The sequence below is a fragment of the Pleuronectes platessa genome, chromosome 18 (genome assembly GCF_947347685.1).
Source record: "Pleuronectes platessa chromosome 18, fPlePla1.1, whole genome shotgun sequence".
In the NCBI taxonomy this organism is placed as follows: domain Eukaryota; kingdom Metazoa; phylum Chordata; class Actinopteri; order Pleuronectiformes; family Pleuronectidae; genus Pleuronectes; species Pleuronectes platessa.
This window is the reverse complement of record NC_070643.1, coordinates 20146935-20174247: the sequence shown is the minus strand read 5'-3', so window position 1 is coordinate 20174247 and position 27313 is coordinate 20146935. Positions and strand designations below refer to the sequence as shown.

General features: G+C 44.6%; 1 protein-coding gene and 1 long non-coding RNA gene across 7 annotated transcripts in view; both read left to right on the top strand.

Annotated features, from left to right (window-relative positions):
* Positions 1–18097, top strand: part of pleca (plectin a) — a 69845-nt gene extending 51748 nt beyond the window's left edge. For all 6 annotated transcript variants that reach the window (XM_053447530.1, XM_053447531.1, XM_053447532.1 and 3 more), the window contains 14 exons: positions 136–290; positions 373–499; positions 1139–1322; positions 1439–1459; positions 1949–2106; positions 2739–2917; positions 3016–3154; positions 3236–3592; positions 3841–3924; positions 4004–4108; positions 4468–4566; positions 6197–9544; positions 10111–17096; positions 17187–18097. In XM_053447530.1, coding sequence (XP_053303505.1) covers positions 136–290; positions 373–499; positions 1139–1322; positions 1439–1459; positions 1949–2106; positions 2739–2917; positions 3016–3154; positions 3236–3592; positions 3841–3924; positions 4004–4108; positions 4468–4566; positions 6197–9544; positions 10111–16353 — 11199 coding nt within the window. In that variant the 3' untranslated portion in view covers positions 16354–17096; positions 17187–18097. The remainder of the gene's footprint in view (positions 1–135; positions 291–372; positions 500–1138; positions 1323–1438; positions 1460–1948; positions 2107–2738; positions 2918–3015; positions 3155–3235; positions 3593–3840; positions 3925–4003; positions 4109–4467; positions 4567–6196; positions 9545–10110; positions 17097–17186) is intronic.
* A 1614-nt stretch (positions 18098–19711) lies between these two features.
* On the top strand, positions 19712–20253 carry LOC128462226 (uncharacterized). Its single transcript, XR_008342331.1, has 2 exons — positions 19712–19767; positions 19865–20253. It is a non-coding gene; the product is annotated as an uncharacterized LOC128462226 (long non-coding RNA).
* Positions 20254–27313: the final 7060 nt, after the last annotated feature.

The following is a 27313-nucleotide window of genomic DNA, read 5'->3' as shown; positions in this document are numbered from 1 at the left end:
TTGATTTGTCAGGTTCCATCATTGTGTTGATTAATTTCTAATAAAGAAGTCACACACATGACTTTCCAGTTTAAAATGAGCTCAGACACTTGACAGGACTCGGTTGGACGTCAGCGTGTGTTTGATTCCCTCCAGATCACCGTCCACCGGGGAGATGAGTGTGCTCTGCTGAACAACTCGCAGCCTCACAAGTGGAAGGTGCTGAACGACAAAGGCTGCGAGTCGTCCGTCCCGTCCATCTGCTTCCTGGTCCCGCCCACCAACAAGGAGGCGGTGAACAGCGTGGCCGGGTGAGCTCAGTTAGATCCGTCACCGAATTCACCACCTGTCACCGACGCCTGCGTTTTCTAACGTCCACGTTTCGTCCCTCAGCCTGGACGGAAACCTCCAGCGGCTGCAGACCATGTGGCAGACCATGTTCGTGGACATGAAGAGTCTCTTGTCCTGGCAGTACCTGATGAGAGACATCCACATCATCAAGACCTGGAACATCAGCATGGTAACGTCCAGAAGCTAATATGAAATCCCTGGAGACATTGGCTTTTTGTTTCCTAAGAAATCACTAGTTAATAAACTATAAATCATTTATATAACTTTATCATTCCTGCATTTCTAAGTCGCGGCACGGTGGTAAAGTGGTTAGCACTGTGGCCTCACACAAAACAGATTGGTGCAAATCCCGGTTCATCCAGGTGACTGTATCCTGCCTCTTGTGTGTTATTCTTAATGAATGGATATATTGATATCTTAACATAGATTATAGATAATATATAAATACCTGAGTTTGGTATAAATACCGTTTGTATTCACTTCATATTTGATTATCTTGAATAAATGGATCTTGCTGTTTTCCTCAGTGGAGCAATTTCCTTATTTATATATATATATATAGTTATAAAAGCTTTTATTTGATCTATCATAACATTATACTTGTTCATCCATATATGAATGAGCGAACTCTCTTTATGTCCTATAACAACTGTTTCTACACTATATTCATTTCGAAACCACTTTGCTTAAGCTTGATAAGTGCTGTATGAAAAAGTCTATTTTATTAATATTACATATGAAGGCACAGCTTTGAGTAACTGGTGTTTTCCTGATGTTTGCCCCCCCCCCCCCCCCTCCCCCCCTGCAGTTTAAGACCCTGAGGGTGGAGGAGTACCGCCTGGCTCTGAGGAACCTGGAGCAGCACTACCAGGACTTCCTGCGCGACTCCCAGGACTCTCAGATGTTTGGGGCCGAGGACCGAATGCAAGTGGAGTCCAACTACAACACGGCCAACACACACTACAACACAATGGTCAGCACCGCAGAGCAAGGTGTGTACCGCTGGGTTGTTAAAAAGCTCATTGAGGCAGGAAACAGTTTTTTATTTGACATTTGTGTTGACATCCATTCATCTGTGTGAAAGTTGACTGTCGGGTTCATGTTGCAGGATACGTGGCACCCAGGACAGGTAAGGGGCTTCGGAGGAGTAACAGGAGCGTCTGATTGGCTGATTGTGTGTGTCTGTGTGTGTGTGTGTGTGTGTGTAACGAGGGCTGTGGTGCTGTTGTGTCTCACTTCATTCATTAACTCAATCAGCTTCTTCACTTCCTCCCTAACTTCTCTCAGTGTTTCTCTTCTTGTGTCTCAGTGAATGATTCAATAAATTAACCACGATAACAAATAATCAAAGATGTAGATTTGTACAGTAGCACAGATTGTAGGAGTAGTTTTATCAGATTAAAGTTGTGAAGTTAAAACAACACAGTATGAATAATAATAACAATTCTTTGTCACTTTAACTAATTCTCTTTTCAGACTTTTCATGCAGTGGTTTGATTGTTGGCTACATTTAATCCTGACTTGAACTAATAACCAGCTCCTCTTCTTTGCAAACAGCGTAAATATGTTATTAAATATATGAATATATCTTCTATCCACGTTATTCTGAATCAACCAGGTGAGCAGGATGAGTCCGTGTGCAAGACCTACCTGACAAAGATCAAGGAGCTGCGTCTGATGCTGGAGGGATGCGAGAATCGAACGGTGACACGTCTCCGGCAGCCCGTGGACAAGGAGCCGCTGAAGGCCTGTGCCCAGAAGACCGCTGAGCAAATGGTACGGTCCAGAAGAATATGAACAATATCACAATCAGAATCAGAAAGTATTTATTGTCAAGTAGGTTTACACCTACAAGGAATTTGCTCTGGTTATTGGTGCATACAATGAACATAGAAACATAAAAACATAAAAACACAATAAATACAACACACATAAGAAAAGCAATAAAAAGAAACAATATATATTTACTCACTATTTACTTCTTATTTACTCCCTTTTTCTAATATTTATACAAAGTAACGTTTATTTATACTTAAACATATCTAAATAAAATATATATAATAGATCAAAGATATAAAAAGTGAAGTAAAAAGTGAAATGCAAGACAGTGAACAGTGTCAGATTGCAATATGCAATGTAATGTAGTATAATATAATATAATATAATATAATGTGTTATATAATTGAAGCTGTATCACACTTTTAAACTTGTGTACGTTTAAACCAATGGGCTGTTTATTAAGACATGACAGGCCAAAGAGTCTTGATCGCCCCCTGGTGGCTGGCTGTAGTATAGATCATAACATGGACATGGACCAAAATATAGAGACTTGACTTGATTCTATGACCAGTAATATGTGCATGATATTGGCTGAAATACTGAATCTTTCCCTCTGTGCTCGGTGGCAGAAAGTTCAGTCTGAGCTGGAGGGCCTGAAGAAGGACTTGAGCTCCATCGCTGAGAAGACGGAGGAGGTTCTGGTGTCTCCTCAGCAGTCCAGCTCGGCCCCCATGCTGCGCTCGGAGCTGGACGTCACCCTGAGGAAGATGGAGCACGTCTACAGCCTCTCGTCCGTCTACCTGGACAAGTGAGGCTCCGGGACTCTCTCTCTCTCTCTCTCCCTGTGGACTTACAGCTGTAATATCTTTCTTTTCTTTAACACGACGTGCACTGTTTCGATTTCAGGCTGAAGACCATCGACGTCGTGATCAGGAACACCAAAGACGCTGAGGACACGCTGAGGAGTTATGAGACTCGTCTGCGTGACGTCAGTAAGGTGCCGGCGGAGGAGAAGGAGGTGGAGGAGCATCGCACCCAGCTGAAGGTCTGTCTTCTTCTATCTACAACCACATTTAGATGTTTGCTCTGAAGGAACCTGTTGTGACTCTGTTCTTCTCCGGGACAGTCCATGCGTGACGAGGCGGAGAAGGACCAGGTGGCGTTCGACCGCCTGCAGGACGAGCTGAGGAGAGCCACGACCATCAACGACAAGATGACCAGGATCCACAGCGAGCGGGACGGCGAGCTGGAGCACTACCGCCTGCTGGTCAGTGGCCTCCTGGAGCGCTGGCAGGCCGTGTTCGCCCAGATGGAGCTGAGGCTCAGGGAGCTGGACCTCCTCGGGCGTCACATGACCTCCTACCGCCGGAGCTACGAGTGGCTCATCCGATGGCTCGGGGAGGCGAGGCAGAGGCAGGAGAAGATCCAGGCGCTGCCGGTCGGGGACAGCAAGGCTCTCAAGGAGCAGCTGGCAGAGGAGAAGGTACTGGAGGAGAGAAGGTGTTACTGCCCCCTGGTGGTCACACTGGCAGCACAGATTCTGAATTAGTTCTCCTTCTGAACATCGATTCCTCTCTGGCTGTCGTAAATTTGAGTTCTTGTGTTTTTGATAATAAAAATAAGCCTTGTGGCTGTAGCTTTCTCTTTTTCGCTGGAAAAAATAATTCAACTATGATTTAAAAGTAAATAATTGTCATACTCACTATGACATTTATTCATTTTTACTCAAAGAAACTCCTGGAAGAGATCGAGACCAACAAGGACAAGATTGAAAACTGCCACAAAGATGCCAAAGCATACATCGACTCCGTGAAGGTTCGTGCTAATACCTTCAGCTTTGCAAAGAATTTTATTTCCTGGGGCTCTTCTTCATTTTGTTTTTGTTCCTCTTTAGGATTATGAATTCCAGGTTTTGACCTACAAAGCTCTGCAAGATCCAATCGCTTCTCCCCTGAAGAAGCCCAAAATAGAGTGTGCGTCTGACAACATCATCCAGGAGGTGGGTTTCACACACACAACTGCAGCTGGTGGTCGTCTGACCTTTTAAATACGTTAACAATAGTTTGACCTTTTGGGAAATAGGTTAATTTGCTCTTTTTCTGAGTCAGCCGGTTTTTAGCTTAGCTTAGCACAAAGGCTGGAAACAAGGGGGGATGTTAGCCTTGGTTGGTCCAAAGATTAAATAATGAACATTTCTGAGCAGTAACTGGGATCTTATTTGTCATCACTTTGATAAAAACACATCTACAAATGCCTTTAACAGTTATAGACACAATCCTGGTAACTAAATCTATTGTAAAGAACAATATCATATCATGTTTTTTAAAGTTGAATAACGATTCTGTTGATTTCTTTCAGTACGTCACCCTGAGAACACGCTACAGTGAACTCACCACTCTCAACAGCCAGTACATTAAGTTCATCATGGAAACACAGCGCCGCCTGGAGAGCGATGAGGTAACTACACTCACTAACGACAAGCTGCAGCTTCACTCACACAAACCACCGCTGCCTGTTAACAGAGTCATGAATCCTTTGTGATTAAATACGTTCTGAATATTGACTCTTAAAAGAACGATTGTGAGGCGGACGAGAGCAAAGAGTGGTGAAGCAAACTGTCTCATGTTGCATCACATCCCCTCTCTGAAATCTCTCTCATTCCCCCGACTCTGTGTAATTAATCAAATCATGTCACGTAGATCGTCCACGTCAGATTCAGTCACGTTTCTTTCTAACCTCTCAGCTGCTTGTCCGACTTCTTTCTTTTTATATCTGCTTCTTTATCTCCTCTTGAAATCACTCGTGATTTGAAGTTTTTTTTTTATTTCTGGCTCGGCTCCTTTTCTTTCAATCTGCATCTTCAACCGTTCTTTTCTCCCTTTTCCTCTTTTCTAACTTTGTGTTGTGTTTGATCCTTTTGATCCCGGCTCGCCAGTGCTTTGTCATGACGAATGTTAATCACGAGCTTAAGAGATGAAGCACCAGGTATTTAACAGAAGAACCCTCTCAGCTATGTTACATCACCCGTCTCCACTTCAGACCCTTGTTACTGTCATCGAAGAGGAAGGTTCAGGATCTTTGGGAAATGTTTTGTAACCGAGACCATTTTCAGTTTATTAAAAATACTTTACAATGCACTTTTTGATGGAGTCCTTAGTCTGCAGAGCCTGTTTTCTGAGGAGCTGGAAAATGAAAATGTCAAATTTTTTAAACAGTTGCTGATGAACAACGATGTCCCAAACAAAAGCTAAATTTGAAGTCAACATGGGCTTTGAAAATGCTGAACCTTCCTCATAAATATCAGTCACCTGAACTTCAACATTCTTGATAAACAGTCAAACTCATCTCTTGCTGTTTATCTGTCGTCACAGTTGATGTGTCTTGATCCTGGATTAGTGTCTCATCACAGACACTGAGTCCAGCCTTCCTTTGTGTCGTGTGTTGACATCCGGTTGTGTTTGCTGCATCACTAAGCTCATCTTCATCATGTGGCTATTGCTGATTCCTACACCTCGAATTCTGACTTGATGTGATGTAAATCCATAAACAACTGTTTTGTGGGTTCTTTGTTCAGTCGTTGTGTATTTCACACTGCGCTTTATACTTTTTGCATGCTCACTATTATCTATCCTCTTAATCCCCCTTGGTTATTTTACTCACTGAAAGATGCTGACTCAACACATTTTATGCACCAGAAATATGAATATACAATATTACTCAATACATACAATTATTTGAACAATACTCTTTGTGGAAAATATGATAAAGCCTAATTTGCAGCGTAACTGTATAGATTATTGATCAATTAAATTGCCTGAACAGCATGATGTCACAGTGTCACGCTGTGTTGTGAAGTAAAGTGTTGTTCTTTGTGTCACACACTGATTAAACATGACAGACATTTCCCAATACTGTATTTACCCCTAGTTTAAAATAACTGTATATTTTCTGTTGCTGTAACATATCCTCATGTATTTACATTTTGATGTACCTACATGTATTATTAACGCAGACGATCTACTTAATAGATAGCACCTCTAACATGCTCTCAATTCTCTTTGCTCCCTCTTTGCTTCTACTAATACAGAAAGCTTCTGAGAAACTAAAAGAAGAGGAGAGGAGAAGGCTGGCCGAAATACAGGCCGAGTTAGAGAAGCAGAAACAGTTGGCCGAGGCTCACGCTAAATCTGTGGCCAAAGCAGAGCAGGAGGCGCAGGAGCTGAAGCTGAGGATGAAGGAGGAGGCCGGCAAGAGGCAGGACGTGGCTGTGGACGCTGAGAAGCAGAAGCAAAACATACAGCAAGAGCTGCATCACCTGAAGAGTCTGTCCGATCAGGAGATCAAGTCCAAGAATCAGCAGCTGGAGGAGGCGCTGGTCAGCCGCAGGAGGATTGAGGAGGAAATCCACATAATCAGACTCCAGTTAGAGACGACCATTACACAGAAGACGACATCAGAGTCTGAGTTACAGAAGCTCAGAGACAAGGCTGCGGAGGCTGAGAAGCTCAGGAAAGCTGCACAGGACGAGGCAGAGCGGCTTCGCAAGCAGGTAACCGAAGAGACTCAGAAGAAGAAAAATGCTGAAGATGAGCTGAAGATTAAATCTGACGCAGAAAAAGAAGCTGCCAAGCAGAAGCAGAGGGCGCTGGATGACCTGCAGAAATTCAAGATGCAAGCCGAGGAGGCCGAGAGGCGTATGAAGCAGGCCGAGGAGGAGAAGATCAGGCAGATTAAGGTCGTGGAGGAGGTGGCACAGAAGAGCGCGGCCACACATCTGCAAACCACGTCCATGTCATTCAATGAAAAGGCAACAAAGCTCGAGGAGTCCCTCAAGAAAGAGCAGGGCACCGTTCTGAAGTTGCAGGAAGAAGCTGAAAGACTTCGGAAACAACAGGAGGAGGCAAACAAAGCCAGGGAGCAAGCAGAGAAGGAGCTTGAAACATGGAGGCAGAAAGCCAATGAGGCTCTCCGCTTGAGGCTACAAGCCGAGGAGGAAGCCCAGAAGAAGAGTCAGGCTCAGGAGGAGGCCGAGAAGCAGAAGCTTGAGGCCGAGCGAGATGCCAAGAAACGAGGCAAAGCTGAGGAAGCTGCTCTTAAACAGAAGGAGAACGCAGAGAAAGAGTTGGAAAAACAGAGGAAATTTGCAGAACAAATAGCTCAGCACAAGCTGTCTGCAGAACAAGAGTGCATCCGCTTGAAGGCCGACTTTGAACATGCAGAGCAGCAGAGGGGCCTGTTGGATAACGAGCTCCAGCGTCTGAAAAACGAGGTGAACGCTGCTGAGAAGCAGAGGAAACAACTGGAGGAGGAGCTGGCTAAAGTCCGGAGTGAAATGGACGGCCTCCTGCACATGAAGATTCAAGCGGAGAAGGAGACGCTGTCAAAAACCGAGAAGAGCAAACAGCTTCTGGAGTCTGAGGCGCTGAAAATGAAACAGCTGGCTGAGGAAGCCACCCGGCTGAGATCGGTTGCCGAAGAAGCCAAGAAGCAGAGGCAGGTCGCGGAGGATGAGGCGGCGCGGCAAAGAGCAGAGGCTGAAAAGATACTCAAGGAAAAACTGGCTGCCATCAACGAGGCGACACGTCTGAAGACTGAGGCAGAGATGGCTCTGAAAGCCAAAGAGGCCGAGAATGAAAGACTGAAAAGAAAAGCCGAGGATGAAGCTTATCAGAGGAAGATGCTGGAGGACCAAGCTGCTCTGCACAAACAAGACATCGCGGAGAAAATCACACATCTGCAGAGCTCGTCTGTTTCTGAGTTGGGGCGACAGAAGACTATCGTGGAGGAGACGCTGAGGCAGAAGAGGGTGGTCGAAGAGGAAATCCACTTCATAAAGATCAACTTCGAGAAGGCTTCAAAAGAGAAGTCCGATTTAGAGTCGGAGTTGAAGAAACTGAAGGGTATCGCAGATGAAACGCAGAAAAGCAAACTCAAAGCTGAGGCGGAGGCAGAGAAACTGAAAAAGCTTGCAGCAGAGGAGGAGAAGAAAAGGAAAGAAGCCGAGGAGAAGGTGAAAAGGATTACTGCAGCAGAAGAGGAGGCGGCAAGACAATGCAAAGCTGCTCAGGAGGAAGTCCAGCGCCTCAAAAAGAAAGCTGCCGACGCGAATAAACAGAAAGACAAGGCAGAGAAGGATGCAGAGCAGCAGGTGATTCTGGCCAAAGAGGCCGCACAGAAATGCACGGCTGCAGAACAGAAAGCTCAAGATGTTCTCAGCAAGAACAAAGAAGACACTCTTGCTCAGGAAAAGCTGAAAGACGAGTATGAAAACTCCAAGAAACTTGCACAAGCGGCTGAGAAGGCCAAGGAGAAAGCAGAGAAGGAGGCGGCCCTGCTGCGTCAAAAAGCCGAGGAGGCTGAAAAACTGAAAAAAGCAGCGGAGGACGAAGCTGCTAAACAGGCCAAAGCTCAGAAAGACACCGAGAAACTGAGGAAAGAGGCCGAGGACGAGGCCTCGAAGAGAGCAGCAGCCGAGGCAGCAGCTCTGAAGCAGAAGAAGCAGGCGGATGCAGAGATGGCCAAGCACAAAAAAGAAGCAGAACAAGCACTTAAACAGAAGTCTCAGGTGGAGAAGGAACTGACAGGGGTCAAACTGCAACTGGACGAGACGGATAAGCAGAAAGCTTTGTTGGACAAGGAGCTTCAGAGAGTTAAAGGTGAAGTGAACGATGCCGTCAACCAAAAGGCGCAGGTGGAGGATGAACTCGCCAAAGTCAAGATCCAGATGGACGAGCTCCTGAAGCTCAAGCTGAAAATCGAGGAGGAGAACCGCCGCCTCATGAAGAAGGACAAAGATAAAACCCAGAAAGTTCTCGCAGAGGAAGCAGAGAAAATGAAGAGCTTGGCCGAGGACGCTGCGAAACTCACCGTGGTGGCTGAAGAAACGGCCAGACAGAGGAAGATGGCTGAGTCTGACCTGGCTGAGCAGAGGGCACTTGCAGAGAAGATACTGAAGGAGAAGATGCAGGCCATCCAAGAGGCCACCAAACTGAAAGCCGAGGCAGAGGAGCTCAATAAACAAAAGAACCAGGCCCAGGAAAAGGCTAAAAAACTCCAGGAGGACAAACAGCAGATCCAGCAGCGTCTCGATAAGGAGACGGAGGGTTTCCAGAAATCCTTGGAGGCTGAGCGAAAGAGGCAGCTGGAAGCTTCAGCCGAGGCAGAGAAGCTGAGATTGAAGGTGAAGGAGCTCAGTGACGCTCAGGCCAAGGCTGACGCGGATGCAAAGAAATTCAAGAAACAAGCCGACGAGGCAAAAGCTCAGCTTCAAGCGACGGAGAAGCAAACTACAGAGACTGTTGTGCAGAAGCTGGAGACCCAGAGGCTCCAGAGCACCAGAGAGGTGGATGACCTGACGAAGAAAATCGCTGACCTGGAAAAGGAGCGAGAGAAACTGAAAAAAGAGGCGGAGGCGGTTCAGAAAAAATCTAAAGAGGTATTGTGCCATGATGTTATCAGTTTGTAGAACCTCTGCTAAACACACTAACCACAGAACAGGAACATCTCATGTAAATTGCAGTGTCTATAATTAACAGCCAGCAATTTATATGAATGTCATTCAAAACACAATAGTACAGAAGTAAAATGTTTATTCAATCTCTCGCTCAGATGAAATGATTGATGCATTTCTCATTTCTGTTTGATAAAAGCTAGACCCAGGGAACGGTTAGCTTAGCATAAATACTGGAAACTGGAGGAAACACTTACTTTCCAGTATTTATGTTTTTTTGCTGAAAATAAATGATGCCAATTAAGTTAGAATTTGAAGGTGTTACCGTCGGACAGAGCCAGGCTAGCTGTTTCCTCCTGTTTACAGTCGTTATGCTAAGCTAAGCTAACCCTCTCCTGGGTCCAGCTTCATATTTACTGTGCAGTCATGTGAGTCATCGATCAAAGCTATTTCTAAGATTGTTGCACTATTTTAATGTTTCTTTAAGATGATGGGTCAATTTGTGTTTTATGTCGATTAATTAATGTTATTTCTTAATTTTTCCCAAACAGATGGCAAGTGCCCAACAAGAGCAAATTGAGCAACAGAAGGTCGAACTTCAGCAGACGTTCCTCACGGAAAAGGACGTACTGCTGAAGAGAGAAAAGGCGGTGGAAGACGAGAAGAAGAAGTTAGAGAAACAGCTCGAGGATGAAATGAACAAAGCCAAAGCTCTGAAAGATGAACAAGAACGTCAGCGGAAGCTAATGGAAGAAGAGAAGAAGAAACTCCAGGCCATAAGGGACGAAGCTGTAAAGAAACAGAAGGACGCTGAAGCGGAGATGAAAAACAAGCAGAAGGAAATGGAAGTGCTTGAAAAGAAAAGGCTCGACCAAGAGAAGCTCCTTGGAGAAGAAAACAAAAAGCTCAGAGAGAAACTTCAGAATCTGGCAGTTGCCTCTAAACCGGTTGAATCCCAAACCAAGAATATCGAAGTCCAGACTGATGAAGTCCCAGAGGACCAGTTAGTTGCCATGACCATGGTGGGGACAACGAAGAGTGTTTTCAATGGTTCTGTTGATGTGGACGGAGCGAAGAAAGATGGACAATCACCTTTATCATTTGAGGGAATAAGAGAGAGGGTTCCTGCCGAGAGGCTCCATGACATTGGGGTTTTAACCAAAAAGGAGTTTGACAAATTGAAAAAGGGCAAAGTTTCTGTGCAAGATCTGGAAAAGACTGATAAAGTCAAATCATGTCTCAAGGGTCAGAACTGTGTTGGAGGTGTCTTGACTCCATCCAAAGAGAAAATGAGTGTCTATCAGGCCATGACAGAGAACAGGATCACTCCCAACACTGCCACCATGCTGCTGGAGGCTCAGGCAGCTTCTGGTTACATCGTGGATCCAGTGAGAAATAAACTCCTCTCTGTGGACGATGCTGTTAAGGACAAGGTCATTGGACCTGAGCTCCATGACAGGATGCTCTCTGCAGAGAGGGCAGCCACTGGCTTCAAAGATCCATACACCGGAGCCAAAATCTCTCTCTTTGAGGCCATGAAAAAGGGACTAATCGAGAAGGAGCAGGCCACCAAGTACCTAGATGTGCAGCTCGCAACTGGTGGCGTCATTGACCCTATCAATAGTCACAGGGTACCCCTCCAGACGGCCTACAAGCAAGGTCAGTTTGACGCAGACATGAATAAGAAACTGGCCGATCCCAGTGATGATAGCAAGTTATTCATAGACCCCAGCACTCAGGAGCAACTCACTTACAAACAGCTGCTGGACAGATGTACCAAAGATGCAGAGACAGGCCTGCTGATATTACCGGTAACCGACACAGCTGCTCATAGTGAAAGATACACAGATGTGGAGGCCAAAGAGGTGCTCAGCAAGGCTCACGTCGATGTGCCTTTTGGACGATTCAAGGGAAAAACTGTCACCATTTGGGAAGTCATCAACTCAGAATATTTCACTGAAGAGCAAAGACGTCAACTGATTCGCCAGTACAAGACGGGCAAGATCACGGTGGAGAAGATTATTAAAATAGTTCTCACTGTTGTGGAAGACAAGGAGAAAAACAATGAAAATGTGTTTAATGGTCTGAGGGCTCCAGTGTCTGCCAATGAATTGTTAGAGTCTAAGGTTATAAACAAAGACTTGTTCAACAAGTTGAGTAACGGCAAGATAACAGTTAAAGAGATCTCTGAGATGGACTCTGTAAAGAAAGCACTTCAGGGAACAGCGAGCATCGCCGGGGTGCTGAATGAAAAAACCAAGGAGAAAATGCCTTTCTATCAAGCTATGAAGAAAGAGTTGCTGTCACCGGAAACTGCTCTGAACCTCCTTGAAGCTCAAGCAGCGACAGGGTTTGTACTCGATCCCGTCAAAAATGAGAGGCTCCCTGTAGATGAAGCGGTCAAATCTGGTCTTGTGGGTCCAGAACTGCATGAACGACTTCTGTCTGCTGAGAGAGCTGTCAACGGCTACAAAGATCCATATACAGGAAAGAAGGTGTCTCTGTTTGAGGCGATGAACAAAGGCCTTATTAAGAAAGACCACGGCATGCGTCTGCTCCAGGCACAGCTGTCCACCGGTGGAATTATTGACCCCGTTAAAAGCTATCGCATCCCACATGAGGTCGCCTGCAAGCGTGGGTATTTGGATGAGGAAATCTCCAAGACCCTAAACAAGAGCACTGAAGAAACAAAGGTCTTTTATGATCCTAACTCACAAGAGGATGCGACCTACACCCAGCTCATGAACAAATGTGTCACTGATAAAGAAACTGGACTCCCATTGCTTTCCCTCTCAAAGAAGGCTGCAAGGCCAAAAGAAGAACAACAGATTACACAGGCTAAGATTACTGAGGCTAAAATACCTGATGCTAAGATTACAGAGGCTAAAACAAAAGAGGCGCTTAATCTGTCAACTATGGAGCTGGAGTATGGACCATTCAAAGGTAGAAAGGTCACCATTTGGGAGATCATCCACTCTGAGTACATCACTGAGGAGCAAAGAATACAGCTTATTCAACAGTACAGAATGGGACAGGTGACAATTGAAAGGTTGATAACGATTGTTATAACGATGGTTGGTGAAAAGGAGGACAAAACCAAGCAAGGCGTCTGTTTCGAAGGCCTCAGGGCGCCGGTCGCTGCCAGCTCATTACTGGATTCCAACATCATTGACAAGGCGACATTTGATCAACTGGAACAGGGTAAAAAGACGCCTAAAGCAGTCGGTGAAACTGACAAGGTCAAAAAGTACCTGCAGGGCACAGACCGCATTGATGGTGTCACTATGGAAGACTCAAATGAGAAGCTAAGCATTTATCAAGCAATGAAAAAGAACGCTTTACAGCAAAACACTGGGCTTGCACTACTAGAGGCCCAAGCTGGAACTGGTTTCATAACTGATCCAGTCAAGAATTTGAAATACTCTGTGGATGATGCTGTGAAGGCTGGAGTTGTTGGCCCAGAGCTTCATGAGAAACTTCTCGCAGCTGAAAAGGCAGTGACAGGATACAAAGATCCATATACAGGCAACAAGATTTCTCTATTCCAGGCCATGAAGAAAGAACTTGTTCTCAGGGAGCATGCTATTCCTCTCCTGGAAGCTCAGATAACTACCGGAGGGATCATTGATCCAGTCAGCAGCCACCGTGTTCCCAGTGACGTGGCCATTCAGCGTGGCTACTTCAGTAAACAAATGGCCAAGTCCTTCAATGAACCTTCAGGTGACATTAAAGGCTTCACCGATCCCAACACCAACGAAAGTGTCACTTACAAGCAGTTGCTGGAGAAATGTGCAAGAGATCCCACCTCTGGGTTGTGCTACCTGCCTCTGTCTAAAGTCGAGGCCCCTGCTCCCGTCGAGAAATCCTATCAGTACACAGAAGAACAAGCCCAGACAGATCTAGCCAACACTCAAATCGAGATCCCTCACAAGAGCTTTGCAGGACAGAGTATGACCATTTGGGAAGTCATGAATTCAAATATGCTTCCAGAGAAAGAGAGACAGCGCCTCCTGGAGCAATATCGCTTGGGGCAAATCACAAAAGACAGAATGCTCATCATCATCATTGAAATCATGGAACACAGAGAGACAATAAAGTCCGATCAGGGCATGTCCTGTGATGTCATCAGAAGAAGAGTTACTATTGAGGAGCTTTACAGCGCTAGAATTATTGACCTGCAAACCTACAACCTCCTGAAGCAAGAAAAGATGTCTATCCGTGAGATCATGGAGATGGAATCAGTCAAACAGTACCTCTTTGGCACTGGTTGTATTGCTGGGATTATGTCGGTCAGTCCACCAAAGATCAGCATCTACCAGGCCATGAAGAGTGGACACATTCAGCCCGAAGTCGCTTTGAATCTCCTTGAGGCCCAAGCAGCAACAGGGTTCATGATTGATCCAGTCAAGGATGAGCTTCTGACTGTTGATGAAGCCGTGCGCAAAGGTCTCGTTGGCCCTGAACTCCATGACAAACTTCTCTCTGCTGAGAGAGCAGTCACAGGCTACAAGGATCCGTACACTGGAAAAGTGATTTCTCTCTTCCAAGCCATGAAAAAAGACCTGATTCCTGAGGATTATGCCCTGAGGCTTTTGGAGGCCCAGCATGCCACTGGTGGGTTCATGGATCCTGAATACTACTTCCACCTCCCCACAGACGTAGCTATGCAGCGTGGATACATCAACAAAGAGACACTTGACAGAATTTCTGAACCTACTGGGGATGTGCGTGGATACACCGATCCAACAGCAGACGAGAAGCAGTCCTATGCCCACCTGCTGAAAAGATGCAGAGTTGACAAAGGAACTGGTTTGAGGCTGCTCTCACTGGCAGACAGAAAACTCCTCTTCAAGGGTCTGAGAAAGCAAATCACCGTGGATGAGCTGCTTCGCTCACAGATTATCAGCCAAAAGACGTACAACGAACTCACTGAAGGTATCATTACGGTGGAGGAAGTCAGCAGAGAAGTGAAGAAATACCTCGAGGGCACCAGTTGTATCGCTGGTGTTTACGTAGAATCTAGCAAAGACCGGCTGTCTATTTATCAAGCAATGAAGAAGAACATGATCAGACCAGGAACTGCCTTTGAGCTCCTCGAGGCTCAAGCCGCCACAGGATATGTAATTGATCCTATCAAGAACCTTAAACTAAATGTCACAGAGGCTGTGAAGATGGGTGTTGTTGGCCAAGAGTTTAAAGATAAACTGGTCTCAGCTGAACGAGCTGTCACAGGCTACAAGGACCCTTATTCTGGCAAAGTCATCTCTCTATTCCAGGCAATGAAAAAGGGCCTCATTCTGAAAGACCATGGTGTCCGTCTGCTAGAGGCTCAGATTGCCACGGGTGGGATCATTGATCCCCAGGAGAGCCATCGACTGCCGGTTGAATCGGCTTATGAGCGTGGCCTCTTCGATGAGGAAATGAATGAAATCCTCACCGACCCATCTGATGACACAAAGGGCTTCTTCGACCCCAACACTGAGGAAAATCTCACCTACCTCCAGCTGATGGAGAGATGTATGATAGACCCGGAAACAGGCCTGGCTCTTCTGCTGTTGAAAGAGAAGAAGCGCGAGAGGAAGACATCGTCCAAGTCGTCTGTTCGTAAACGTCGAGTCGTCATCGTCGATCCAGAGACCGGTAAAGAGATGTCTGTGTACGAGGCGTACCAGAAAGGACTAATCGACCACCAGACATATCAAGAGCTATCAGAGCAGGAGTGTGAATGGGAGGAAGTCACCATCACCTCATCTGACGGAGTCGTGAAATCCATTATCACCGACAGACGGTCTGGTCGGCAGTATGACATCGATGATGCAATCTCACGCAGCCTGATTGACAAGTCAGCTCTGGAGCAATACAGAGCAGGAACTCTCTCCATCACAGAGTTTGCAGACATGTTGTCTGGGAACATGAGTGGTTCCAGATCCCGTTCCTCCTCCTTTGGCTCCTCTTCTTCCTACCCCATGAGCCCAGTTCCTGCCATAAAAACACCAGCAACTACATGGATCGATCCGACAGAGGAAACTGGCCCTGTAGCTGGAATCCTAGACACAGAAACACTGGAGAAGGTGTCCATCACTGAGGCCATTCACAGAAACCTCGTGGACAACATAACAGGTCAGAGGTTGCTGGAAGCTCAGGCCTGCACAGGAGGCATCCTGGACCCAAGTACTGGAGAGAAATGTACTATTGCAGATGCAATGAACAAAGGGCTTGTGGATAAGATCATGGTGGACCGCATCACTCTGGCACAGAAGGCCTACAACGGGTTTGAGGATCCTAGAACAAAATCCAAAATGTCCGCAGCTCAAGCTCTGAAGAAAGGCTGGCTGTACTATGAGGCCGGGCAGCGCTTCCTGGAGGTCCAGTATCTCACTGGTGGATTAATTGAACCAGATGTCACCAGCAGAGTGTCCGTAGATGACGCAGTGAAGAAAGGCACCTTAGACGCACGCACTGCACAAAAGCTGCGAGACGTTAGTGCGTACTCCAAATACCTAACATGCCCGAAAACCAAGCTTAAGATCTCTTACAAGGACGCCATGGAAAGAAGCATGGTAGAGGAGGGGACCGGTCTCCGACTACTCGAAGCATCCTCTCAGTCCAGCAAAGGCCTCTACAGCCCCTATAGCGTCAGTGGGTCCGGTTCCGCTAGTGGGTCACGCTCTGGTTCAAGAACTGGATCCAGGTCGGGCTCCAGAAGAGGCAGCTTTGACGCCACAGGATCAAGTTTCACCACAACCACCTTCTCGTCCTCCTACACTTCACCCAGCTACACTCGTCGATACTGATGAGGAAAGAAAACACTATAAAACCACAGTGCTCACAAGATGCCTAAATCAGTGGAATAGAGACTTCCTGTATTCTGCTCTGCATGTGGTTGTTCCAATACTTTTAATATTTAATTATTCTTTACAAGTAGCATAATTTGGATGTTTGTATATTTCACATTTACTTCTAGTTACGTTAATGCTACTTTACGAGACGTTGATTTTACTGCAAGATTATGTAACGGTGGATTATTATATCCAATATCTATCAATAACATTAACTGTATGTTCTTTGGTTTAATATCACAAGCATCAATTTTTCACAAACATGAATTTAACGAACCAAATTAAGTGCACACACAAACAGAGATTCTCTGGACATGCATGTATTTCTGAATTGTAAAAATTGGGTTAAAGAAATATGAAATCCACTCTGCAGAGCAGAATCAGGAGTCTCTCCCCAAGATGAATGACACCTAGTGTCTGCTTTATGAATGCCAAGCTTCAAGATCTTTTCTCTCCTGGGCCAGACTGCCACATATACTCCACCAGTATCTGAACACCAGTGCATTCCCAACAGGGTGTCCTCAAAACCTATAGTTGCAGCAACATGCAAACCTTATGAAATGAACTCCCAAAGATAACATCTCCTACAAATGGAGGGAATATGCAGCCTGATATGACCATTAACACCATCCTGGACTTAACCTCCAACCTCAAGACAAACACATGAAAGTCCCGGCCGTGTTGGACACTTACAACCGGTACGTAAAGAGATGATTCACACTGTTTGACCCTGTTTGTGTCATTCGTCCTGAAGTCTAATGTCTGTGTTCCATGTGTTCCTGGTCCAGGTTTCGTCCCCCCCGCTCATCACGTCTCCAGCTCCTCTCAGAAGTCCTCCACGGACCTGAGGCTGTAATTCGGGCTGTGACCTTTTACTGTAATCGACCACTTTATGCAACACTCCAGAGTAAAACTTGGTTTATTTTAACCGTGCAGCCATTTTGAACCTATAGCATCTACTCTTGAACTCATATAAAGGCCTAACAGCCATGCTTTGTAAGTGCCTGCAAAATACTGTTTAACACTGCACTGGGTTGTTGAGTGGTTCAAGGTGGTTAGACTGTAAACGTGCATGACTGAAGGAGCAATGCTGCTCATAAAGTATAATTACTGTGTTATCAGGTAAAGCTTTTGACAGTCCAGCTACAGTATGTCTCAATCTGACTTTAAAAATACTAACAGTTTGTTTCAGTGTCTCGTCACACGGGGCTTCAATGTGTGGTTTGAATGTTCAGTAGCTGAGATTTGAATATTTTGAATATATTTGAATATATTATGTATATTGATGATGATATAGAGGACTATTGCTGAAAGCCATGAGTTAACATTTCTCTGTTAAAGATCTACGAGCTCTGCCACCAGACCCAGTATTTGTATTTTCCACCCACACGTACTTGTTTTGAATTAAATTCTCCTTTGTAAAGCAGCACATTTTGATCTATATCCTTTTATTTTCGTACTCTGTCGCGTATCTCTGCTTTGCATGATTTACTAACATTTACAAGGAGCGGAGAAAAAAAAAGAAATAGTTGTATTCGTTTTAAGCATTTGTGTTATTGCTACGTTTCAAGAGGTCTGAAGGATGTATTTTAATCAGGGTCGTCGAGCCTTGTTAAAAAAATGGTGTATTTATAATAAAATGGTGACAAGGAATTTTATTGTAACACCCTACGCTATGTAAATAAAGATGGAAATTACAGGTTGTGTGTTTGTATTCAATACAACTTTACACTCAACTTTGATGGTGTTAACATGCGCTTAATGTAGTTGAATGGGAAAGAGAGAGAGAGAGAGAGAGAACTTTAATTTGTGTATGTGTGCTGTATGGCGACCACATAATATAAATTACCCATTGTAATCTATGTGTGATCTATTTTCTCAATTATTTCTATCTTTTCTTCCTGTTCACATTATTAATTACACTATTATTCTCTCTGTTCTGTGCATCCAGTCTCCTCAGCCACAGGTCAGCACCGTGTGATCTGATTGGATGATGTCTGCATGTTCATTATATCAGCCAGTTGTAATGATGCCGTCAGTTCTAATCAGTTAATATCAGTTATTAGCAGCTACCATCACTCCTCTTCACTCCTCTTCATCTCTCTTCACTCCCCTTCACTCTTCTTCACTCCTCTTCATCTTTCATCTCTCCTCTTCACTCTTCTTCACTCTTCTTCACTCCTCTTCATCTCTCATCACTCCCCTTCACTTCTCTTCACTCCCCTTCACTCTTCTTCACTCTTCTTCACTCCTCTTCATCTCTCATCTCTCTTCTTCACTCTTCATCAATCCCCTTCACTATTCTTCACTCTTCTTCACTCCTCTTAACTCTTCTTCACTTTTCTTCACTCCTCTTCATCTCTCATCTCTCCTCTTCACTCTTCTTCACTTCCCTTCACTCCTCTTCACTCCTCTTCACCTCTCATCACTTATTGGACTGATGTCTTTGTCCAAACCTGAGCGCAAGGAGCGGAAGTGTCCTCGCTGCCGCTTCCACGGCCTCACGGTCCCGCTGAAGAACCACACGAGGACGTGCCCGTTTCTCCGGTGCGACTGCTCGAGGTGTTTACAGGGGAGGGCAGAGGTCAGGGGCCCCCAGCCGAGGGGACCCCGGGACCAGGAGCAGCGACCCGGGCCTGGAGAGGCGCCTCCCTCGGCCACATCCCCCGAACCCGCCGCGGGAGGGGCCCTGGACCTCCGCTGCAGGGCCGCCGGGGGAGGAGGGCGCGAGGCCCGGCTGGAGAGGAGCGAGGAGCCGCCCCTCACTCCCACCGCAGCGTTCAGTGAGTATCATGATTTACAACAGAATTATAAAGACATTTAAATACACATTCACACATTGAATGTGTGTGTTTAGAACACACGCAGGTGACCGTTAGGAAATCAAACGGCTGACAGGTTACGAGAAGATCTAGTAAATGTAAATTATCCGATTTTTTATTAACGAGTAAAAACATTAAAACTATATTAGAGAAGTTGATGTAGTTTTACTGAGTTTGTCCTGAAGAGACAAACATGTGCTTTCTAGTCTTTTATTTTCATGTCTTGTCTCGTATTAGTAACTTTTATATTCGTTTATTTACATCTTGATCAGTTATTTAACGTCCAAACACACACGCAGCTCATATTGTTTCCATTCTCCTTTCAGACGCTCCGTCCTGTAACGAAATGCTGCAGATCCCACCTCAGGCGTTCTTCCCCATCACAGTCCTGGTGCCAGTTCCTCACCCAGAACCCTTGGCTCAGTATCCAGCCCTCTGCTACACCACCCTGTGGGTGGCCCCTGTGCCTGCTGCCGGTTTCCACCGGGGCCCACCCCCCGTACCACACCCCCTCCTCCCGCCTGCAGCAGAGGCCGGACTCCTGGCTGTGAGTGGTTCCTCCTCTTAACTCGGTCCAGATTGAATATTAAAACATCATTTATGTCGTGTGATATCATCATTGTCGTTTCTTTTTCATGTGTCAGTTCTGGAGACGGTACCTGCTCAACCCTTCACCTCCTCCACCTCCAATGAACCCCTACCCTCCTCCACCTCCCATGAACCCCTACCCATCTCCACCTCCAATGAACCCCTACCCTTCTCCACCTCCAATGAACCCCTACCCTTCTCCACCTTTTTTACCGGAAGACCCTGAGCTCGACGTGGTGGGGGTGGATTAAAGAGTCTGCTGAGGAGAGTTGAGTTGTTCACAGACCTGCACGTGCTGCAGATCGCTCCCATCAGGGTTCTGCACTGGTTCACGTTGATGAGCTGATAAAGGTTCAAGACTTTGTTTTAACGAATTTAGCAGAATTTATTAATTTATTTTGTATTTACATTTTCAGAAATGCTAATAAAAGCAGTTTGGTTCAGACTTGTCTCCTGTTTGAGTTATTTTCTGAGATTTAATGTGAAGAGAGATTTTGGTAGATCGGTTGTAAATGAGCTAATACATTTACTTAATTACTAACACCACCATGATTCTCCAACGTATTCATGATCAGCTAATGATTTTTTTATTCAATGTTTTTTACAAACACATCTTAAGCCTTTTAATCTTAACCTGTAACAATCATCATCACCAGCTACTATCAATTTATTCTGTCCTATTAATTATTAACTGAAAAATAAGTGACCAAGAAATGAGGAGCAGAAAGTGGGAGAAAATATTAAAATAGTTGTGAAAACAAAAGTAGAGTAAATGTACTTAGTTACTTTCCACTAGAGGTTAGTGCAGAAATGTGCATTTTGCACTATTGTCCACCAGGGAGCGCAATTGCTTTACTCCCCCAAACGTGTGTCTGAAGCGATAACTCTGGACTGAACTCTGCTCTGCAAACATCAAGACAGAGATCAAATATTAGATTAGTAGTATGTTTATTTTCTAATTGTCTCACACGTTCATATTTTATTCTTTGTAGTTTTAAAATCCAGGACCGGACTCTGATTACCATGACTCTGTGAAGTTCCTCCTCTGAGGGACTTGTCATCTCATGTTATATGTTGATTGGCCTGAGGGAGGAACATGTCTGGAGGATTCTATCTCTGTGGCACAAAGTCAGACACATGTTCATTATCACAGGTTTGGTTCAGATGCTCACAGTTTATCCCACACTACATCCCACTCCCCCTGTGCTGGTTTACTGCTGGTTACTGGTATTTATTGTGACAGTGTTGGACCTTTATGCAGAATTCCAGGAGGAGGCGTTCAGGGCCCCTCCCCTCGTTCTTCACCCGGCTGCTGGGACTTTCATCACAATGATTCATGTTGACATCAGCAGCTTCGTGTTCAGTCAGTGCAGCTGCAGAGAAATGAGGACTGTGTGTTCTGTGTTGGATTTATTACAGTTATTATTATATAACATTAAGAGAAACACTACAAAATGTACAAATCAAAAATTCAAGAATGAGCATATATGTCAGTATAAAGTGTAAACATAATTTACATTAATTTCCAAATGTTTTTTTTCTCCATAAAATGAACGTGTTTATTTGTCCAAATATAAACCCTAATACCAATATTTATATATCACATATCTTAGCTTATCTACTATATCTCTATTTTTCATGAGATTAAATCTTATATGAAGAAACATACAACAGATACAGTTGTATAACATTAGAATACAATTTTTCTAAATGCAAATATGTCAATAAAAGAGCAGGAACCAACTGATCATAGAATAAATTAATATCTGAGTCTGTGGATACAAATTGATAAAGTACCTTCAACAAGTTAGTGAGAAGTAGATGAACTGAATGTTTTTTTAACACCATCCACACTTTTCCTTTTGCACCTCGATCCAAACAGAGCAGGTGCATCAGGTTCAATTCAGCTCCTGATGCAGATTTCATTATGAAACGAGGCAACAGGTTCAGATCTGAGCAGATTTGATCCAAACTGTGTTCACAGCTACGAAGAAAGAAAAAGAAAGAACTCCCTTCAGTCAACACAAAGCAAACACTACACACACACCCGCTCAACACATGGAGCTGCAGAACAAATCCTCCCGTTGAGGCAGAGGAATGAAACATGGAGCCCAGCCTCACCTGCCCCCGGGCCTGACCTGAAACTATTTGATAACTTCAAACATCTGGAATCTGTAACAGAGAAACTGGTTTTCATTTCACCAGCAGCTGAACCCACTGGGCAACGCTGGAAACTGAGAGAAAGTCTCCACTGTTCCACCTCGCCTGAGGTTGCCCAGATCCGTGCGCTGCAGCCAAGTTAAGAAAAGTCAAACTGAGCCAAGCAAGGTCGCAGCTCTATAGAAACTGAGTCCAGAGCAGCAACAACCTGCTGAGCCAACACACAATGGAAGGTTTCATCTCAAGCTGTTGAACCACACAACCCGGGAGAAGATGAACAGGCCAATGCAAGATTCTCAGTTTCTCTGGTTTGACTGTTTACAGGGGATCAAACAGACACTGGAATGAAGTTACAGATTCTTTACGGTCACATGAACGGTACAATTAAAATCTCACACTGCTCGTCTTCCACTGGCAACAGAAATAAAGATCAATCATGAAAACACAGGTTGAACACGGGACATGCTTCTATCCATGTGAACAATATTGCACAGCTCCTGGCTGCAGATTATTATACATGTACCATATTTGCACTGCAGCCACATAATCCCTTATCTGATCTTCTGCTGCTTTTTAATTGCAATGAACAGAGAAACTCTAGAAGACTTGGAAAACAGTTTTAAATCAGATAATTCACCTGTATGAATAACTCCAGTCAGTTGTAATGTGTTTGTCATCTGTGTGTTGGTGACAGATTGAGAGACGCAGCCGTCTGTAGTTTGATACCAGTTCCTGCTAATCACACCCGCCAGCGGTTCAGGCATGTGTAATGAGCAGCGAGCAAACAGGTCGGTGCCAGTGGAGAAAAGCTGCCAGGGTATGTGTTAACTGAGGCTGGGCGTGTCTGAGATAACAGCAGCTGATGGAACCTGTCTGTGGAATGCAGAACACGGAGCAGCGTGTTATCTGAGAGCAGCTCGTCAGGATTAAGGGGATGAGCGTTTCAACAGGTCACACAGATAACGAGTTTTTATAAGAATTACAGACATGACTTTTCTTCATTCAAAGCTAAAACTGAACTGTAGCAACCAATGATCTCTTGATCCATGTGAGTGGCGTGAGCTTGAGTGGGTTTCACTTGCAGTTTGAATCAGATTGAGATTTTAAGAGTTGTAAAGTCAGATGTTTATGATCTGGCTCCCTCTTCTTTAATGGGCCAGTTTCAGATTAGATATGAGGTTTATAATTAAAGAACAAAGGACGAGAGGATGTTATGAGACAAATTGTGATTTGTGAATCCGGGATTCACAATTCAAATTTGATGGATTGATTGAATGAAAACACATTATCGCACTAAATCTATTTCTGAGACGCTTCCAAAGAATAGTGGACAGATGCTAATGAAGCGCGGCAGGCCGGGGCTGGGTGTGGTGCCACAGGAACCCACGATGGGAACTCTATTCCAAAAAACATTCCCGAGCAATATCCTGCAGGGCTTCCAACGAGGTGGAGATGAAGAAATCGCTTCATCGGAAGTTGGCAACGACAGAAAGAAGTAAACTGAAATGAAAGGAGCGACTTGATGTTTAGCAGAAGGGAGTTCTTTAAATGCAGTGGTGGATCTAGACCGTGTCCTCTAAAGGATGCAGCCCCTGAATTCAGACATTGACAGGACAGGGGGAAGTCAGGGGCCAATCAGATTCCAGCTGGGGCCGGGCCCCCCAGGCCGTGCCCCCTGAATCCGCCCCTGTTTAAATCGAATAATCAAATACAGTTTTTGGGAGATTTGATCATTTTCCTGCTGGAGAAATGTCCGTTTTTCTTTTACCTGTTCTTACGTTGAAGAACAGGTTTTAATGTGTAGAATTTTTTTTTCTCCTTCAGTTTATTTTCTTTGAGCTCCGGCCCTGCAGCCCAACTCTGAACTGAGTCTTTCTATTATTCCACAGGAATATTCCACTCATAAAATAAAAGTCATATAATTGCTGTGATATTCAAACTCACAGCTTTTTCTTTCAGGATGGAACTTGAGAGTGATGCCTGTTTCAAACATGCCCAGTTCCAGGCAGAGCGGAAAGTTACTAAACAGGCCAGTGCATCCCCCTCCCAGTAAAACCAGTGTTAAGTGAAGACAAAAGTGAAACACGTTCCTAATAAAGGTATCGCTGATGGAGGCAGCTGCACGAACCTGTTCAGGATCATTAAAGTTTATTATTTATAAACGATAAGCATCAAGCGATGTCCTGTGATATCTTGCCTCAGTGAGATAAAGCACTTTTCCTTGGAATGAAAAGTGATCTGGTCTATTCAGCGATTGGACGCCTCAGCACTTTATAACAAATAACAACCTTTATTTCTTTGGCCCCAGTGTAAACCAGTGGTGGGTGTGGTTAATGTTTGTCCAGGCAGCAGAAGCCTGTGATGGGTTTGATGTGAGGATCAGGAAGGAGAAGGATTAACAGATTCAAAACTTCACTCAAAAAAAACCCAGACACGGTACAGAGGAGCCGCTCTCTATCAATACGTTATATTTACATATTAAGGGATCATTTTAGGGTTAAGAACAATTTGTACGATATCACTACAGGAGGATGCCCCCCCCCACACACACACACCCGTCACCTGCCTCGTTCTGCTCTGGTGACAGCTGGGTGTGGCGGCTGCCTGCTTTCTGAAGAAAGGAGGATTTGTTTAGTTATCAGGAAGAGGAGAGATAATAGAACGATAATCACACTGTTGACACATCAGTACGATAACTTTCATATTCAGGTCAATAGATATTTTCATTGGATCATTGGACCTTAACATGGGAACAGAAAATGCATCAGTTCCTGTGTGAAATGTAACTCAACACGTTTATTTACTATTTAAGTCGAGTTTTGCTGCCTCAGCTTTTGTTTCTGTATTCGACACTCAAGTCCATTTTTCATGTATTTGTACTTTACTTAAATAGATTTACCCCGGCCAAAGAAAATATCTGTACTTTCTGCTCCTCTACTTTTTTTTTTACAAAGTGTTTATCCACCGATTTCACTTTCAATCTCAATCTGAGTCGGGCACTGCGACCTCTGAAGAATGTGTCAGTTAGGCTTCAAATCACACAGAGGTGTGTTTCCACTTGTACTAATCAATGAAGCTTACCAAGATGCAAGAACTCATTTTTTAAATGATCAGATGACTTCCTCCACCTCTGCCACAAAGAAGCACCATCTTGGATTTATACAGAATCAGGTTCAGTTCAGAGAAAACTTAAAAATCCCAAAGAATCAAAGTTTATCTGTGGTGTGAATCTGTGGCGTCAGATTCCCTGTGATGCTGTTGCCTCATCAGTGAGAGACAGGAGATACTGATCCGTCATCTCAGTGACTCAATCGTCAACTGTCATCTGAGTAAACCACAGACATCACTTCACCATCACGTAAACTGACAAACGCTCTCAACGACAAACCTCAAATATTAGACAAAACTAATCTGTGTTAATCCACCGATTTCACCGGTGCTCAATTAAATCCAAGTCCAACTCAGGACTGACACCGCGACCTCCCAGGAATGTGTCCGGTTAAATGTCACACAGAGAAGTGTGTTTCTACATGAACTTCCAGATAACCTCCCAAATCCTCTTTTCTTCAGAAAGCTGGCGGCTGCCACACCCAGTATCAACCAGACTGGAACCAGATTACAGGGGAGGTGAAATCAAACTTTAGCCAAAGAATGTTTTGACATTTGATTTCAGGGTGTGGAAATTAATCACTGAGCACTTTATTAACACTTGACCTTTTATAACGTTTTATTATCTCTAAGAGGGGGTTACTCATCATGAGAACTGCCTTCTTTTCTATTAAATTATAATCTCTGGTTCCTACCATGAAAAGTGCCTAGAGATAGAAATGATGACACCAGTCCAACCGAAGGCTGCGTGTTCCATCCCGCTCCAACCTCCGCCTTGCCTTTTCTTTATTATTATTTCTTTAGACATTTTTAGAAAAGGTTGAAAAATAGCCTTTAATCCCACAAAGGTTGGAGTGGAAAAATCTGCCTCATGATCTGGATCTGCACCAAAACTGAAAAAAAACAACACCACATCCTTGCCGGGGCCAACGTCCTGTGCAGGGAGCAGCTCTGGATCGGGGGGGGGGGGGGGGGGGGGGTCTGGAATGTGTTCAAATCCCTGTGTTCTCTTCCTCTTGATGTCCTCGGCTCCTCCGGCAGCTCGGACAGAGACATGGAGTTTATACTTTTACATTTTCACTGATTAATTCCTTGATTTTAACAAAAGGAAATGCTCAAGCAGACTGATGTTTATGGTTATGGTTTATGGTTTATGGTTATATAGCGCTTTTCTAGTCTTGATGACTCAAAGCTCTTTACAGTACAGTTTTACATTCACTCATTCACACACACATTCATACAGTGCATCTATTTCACAGCACTTTGTTATTCTATGGGGGGGGGGGGGCATTCAGGGTTCAGCATCTTGCCCGAGGACTTTTCGATGCAGATGGGTCAGACTGGGGATCGAACTGCCGACCTTCAGGTTGGAGAACGACCACTCTACCCCTCAGCCACAGTCTGAGTGTGTCTGAGTCTGAGTGTGAGTGTCTATGAGTGTGTAAACGTTCGAGTGCATGGATAACAGAAATGGAAGTAGAGTGGATTTAAATGTGTGAGGTTGAAAAGCTGCAGGGGAGGTTGTCGGGCCTCGGAGGAGGAAGCAGCTCCACTGAGGGACTTTCCAGTTTTCCAGTTATTATTGAAATTTAAGAAGTTTCAGCTCCAGTGAATGACTTTGAATCGGACACTGTACAGAACTGTCAGAGTTTCTCAGTCACCTGCTGAAGCTCTCAGGTGAACAAACTGTTTCCACCGACACGTTAGTCACGAACCACGTTGTCATTAAATCCTGAGTAACGTCTCCGCAGCCGTTAAACAGCTGCTCCCTGTACCCTGTCACCTCGTTTTGTGACGCAATGGATTTTTATTTTGTATTACCAGAAGATAAAGTTCAGCTTCAAACAGACATCTCATCTGACTTTACACACATTTAATATTCATGTTTCATATTCAATTCAGGAAATATTTGAATAGAGCCTCCTTTTCTTTAAGGCTTCAGTAATTTGAGGAACTTTGGAGGGAATGGAAAATGTATATTTCTCTCAAAACAACCTTTATTTGTTTAATTAAGCTTATTTGATCATTTTATTCATTTATTATTACATGTGCTATTGCTTTCTTATGGTTTCAGGGGGATGGGTGGGGTGGGGGGGGGGGGGCTTTCTGTACGAAACTAAACATCATTAAAAGACAACAAAAGTTTCATGTTTCTGTCTTTGAGCAGAAAAATCTTGAAGCTTCGACGTTTGTGTTAATGTTTAGTGGTATTTTATGGAAGGTCCTCACCTTTAGCA